Genomic DNA, 2578 nt, shown 5'->3' on the forward strand with positions numbered 1-2578 from the left:
TGGCATGGCATTTACAATGATACTTCAAATATATAACCAAACATATGTGCAAAAATATAATATTGCTGTGGTCTTTTTTTAAAGCATTTTGTTGAATCTATTCCTATAAAAAGACATTAAAATTGAATGTCTAATATGTCCTACCTGAAATATGCATATGTAAGAAACTTGATAAATTACATATTAAAAAATGAAAAAAATAAATAAAATGATATATTAAACTCGTTCATGCGTCATGCGTCCTGTGCGAACGTCCATACGCTCCTCCTCAGACTCCGCCCCCTCGTTCCTATTGGTTAGACACGAGACGTTCTGCTTCTGCTTTTAACAGGAGAGGGTCACGAGTGAAGCTGAAATCATTTATTATTTCGTGAGTGATTCGTAAAGATTTACTGGGCAAGTAAGTACGATTTATGTTCAGATTATATGAACGCGTGTATTTCATCACATAAACGGCGTGAGTTGTGTCTACATTCTCGGTGTCTGTCGGTTTTCTTGCGTAAAGTCACCGTTCCTCTTTTTAACTCATCCGAAATATAAACAGCATAATCTATTTCACGCTTATTCTTCTAGTAATCATAAACATCTAAACTTATCTTGACAGTGTAATGAGTCTATTTAACTTCAAGTTTTGTGTAAAATTACCATGGTGTCCAACACTAACATAAAAGTACCATGGTAATGTTGCTGTGGTACTGCCCTTACAAAAAGTACTGATAATAATACTATGGTACTACAATTCATGTAAAAAAAAATGGAGGTAAAAGTGTACTTTTTGGTACTTCTGTTTTTATTAGGACACTTTGATCATATCATGATATTAACTTTACTGTATAATAGTATCAGCACAGATTCAATATTCATATATCATGACATTAATATGATACTGTAAGGATATTATGAAAATGGCATCATGATAGTGTCCAAAACACCGTGGCATTACATGCCCAAAATAATGTAAGTAATGTTAAATAATAATGTTAATTATTTTCACTTTGTAAGTAATTGTCATAGTTGCCATCTCATCTCTGCCTGCCTCTGTTTCCCGGTGAAATTAAAAATCATGTACATTATAAAGTCATGTTACAGGGGAAAGGTCTGCACACCACACACACACTTAATGTAGTGTTTCCTGAAGTGGATGATTATTATGGATAATGAGTTGTTCAGAATAAAGTATACCTTTGTTCAGAAAAATTGCCTCTCATCATTGAAGTTACCTTTTGAAATTAGACTGTAGCTCGGCTTCATTTTCATTTAAATTGCCTCGGCTCATGTAACATCAGATGTGGAGCTGGATGCTAAACGCTCTGCGTTCCCATCATTGCAGGTCCAGCGTGTCACCTTTTCCAGGGATGGACAAGCTTGGACGTGGGATGTGTTCTCTGGTGGTGTTTGCCATCTGTTTTGTGTCTGTTCTCGGCCGTCCATCCTCCTTTCTCACCCATCTCCCGTTTTTTTCCATATGGAATGCGCCGACGGAGCGCTGCACGTCTCGATTTGGGGTCGAACTGGACTTGAGCGTCTTCGACATCGTGCACAACCGCAACCAGGTCTTCATGGGTGACAACATCACTATCTTCTACTCGGTTAAGTTAGGTGAGTATCCTTACTATGGTATTGGTGGTGAACCAGTGTATGGAGGCGTTCCTCAAAACGCCAGCCTGGACCGGCACCTCTGGAAGGCCGACAACGACCTGAGGACTGACATCCCAGATCTGGGATTTCACGGGCTTGCTGTCATTGACTGGGAAAAGTGGAGGCCGCTCTGGGAACGTAACTGGGACGCTAAGGAAATCTACTGGAAAGGCTCCAGGGCTTTAGTAAAAGCCAAACATTCTACTTGGAAGCCGGATCAGATAGAAAAGGAAGCCGTGAGGGAATTCGAGGACTCTTCACGGGCCTTTATGGAGGAGACGTTAAAACTGGGCCGTAGAGAGCGTCCTGGAGGGCTATGGGGGTTTTATGGCTTCCCCTGCTGCTATAATTATCAGTACAAGAAGAACGAGACGTATACAGGTGAGTGTCCTGCTCTGGAGATGAAGAGGAATGATAAACTGGTCTGGCTGTGGAACGTCAGCTCAGCCCTGTACCCTGATATCTATCTGGATCTCGGGCTCCGGGGCCACGGTCAGGATATCTTGCTGTACAGCCGGCATCGGATTCTGGAGGCCATGAGGGTGAGGGAACAGACCACCCATCGGCCTCCATCTGTCTTCCCTTACGCCAGGATCGCCTACACCTACTCCATGGAGTTTCTCTCACAGGTCAGCACAAAGGCCTGTCCACTTTGTTCTCTTTATTGCTTGTTTTAAATCTGTTTAGTATCTGGTAGCCAAGGTTATCATAGTTAAGTAAAGCTGAAACTGAAATTAACATTAAAACCATTAAAAAACATTTTTATTCCTTGAAATAAAATAAAATGTAACTTTTAATTTCAGCTAGTTTCCAAGGCAACATTACTCACTTTAATTTAGTTTAACTTAATGTACTAAAATAACTAAATAGTAGTTATTTTCGTATATATATATATATATATATATATATATATATATATATATATATATATATACACAAA

The 2578-nt window shown here is 39.5% G+C and overlaps 1 protein-coding gene across 1 annotated transcript in view; it reads left to right on the top strand.

The window, feature by feature from the left end:
- The first annotated feature begins 287 nt into the window (after positions 1 to 287).
- Positions 288 to 2578, top strand: part of LOC107696458 (hyaluronidase-1-like) — a 5658-nt gene continuing 3367 nt past the window's right edge. The window contains exons 1-2 of the mRNA XM_016496796.1: positions 288 to 400; positions 1331 to 2267. Coding sequence (XP_016352282.1) covers positions 1356 to 2267 — 912 coding nt within the window. The 5' untranslated portion in view covers positions 288 to 400; positions 1331 to 1355. The remainder of the gene's footprint in view (positions 401 to 1330; positions 2268 to 2578) is intronic.

Source organism: Sinocyclocheilus anshuiensis, unplaced genomic scaffold (assembly GCF_001515605.1).
Source record: "Sinocyclocheilus anshuiensis isolate Anshui unplaced genomic scaffold, SAMN03320099.WGS_v1.1 scaffold522, whole genome shotgun sequence".
In the NCBI taxonomy this organism is placed as follows: domain Eukaryota; kingdom Metazoa; phylum Chordata; class Actinopteri; order Cypriniformes; family Cyprinidae; genus Sinocyclocheilus; species Sinocyclocheilus anshuiensis.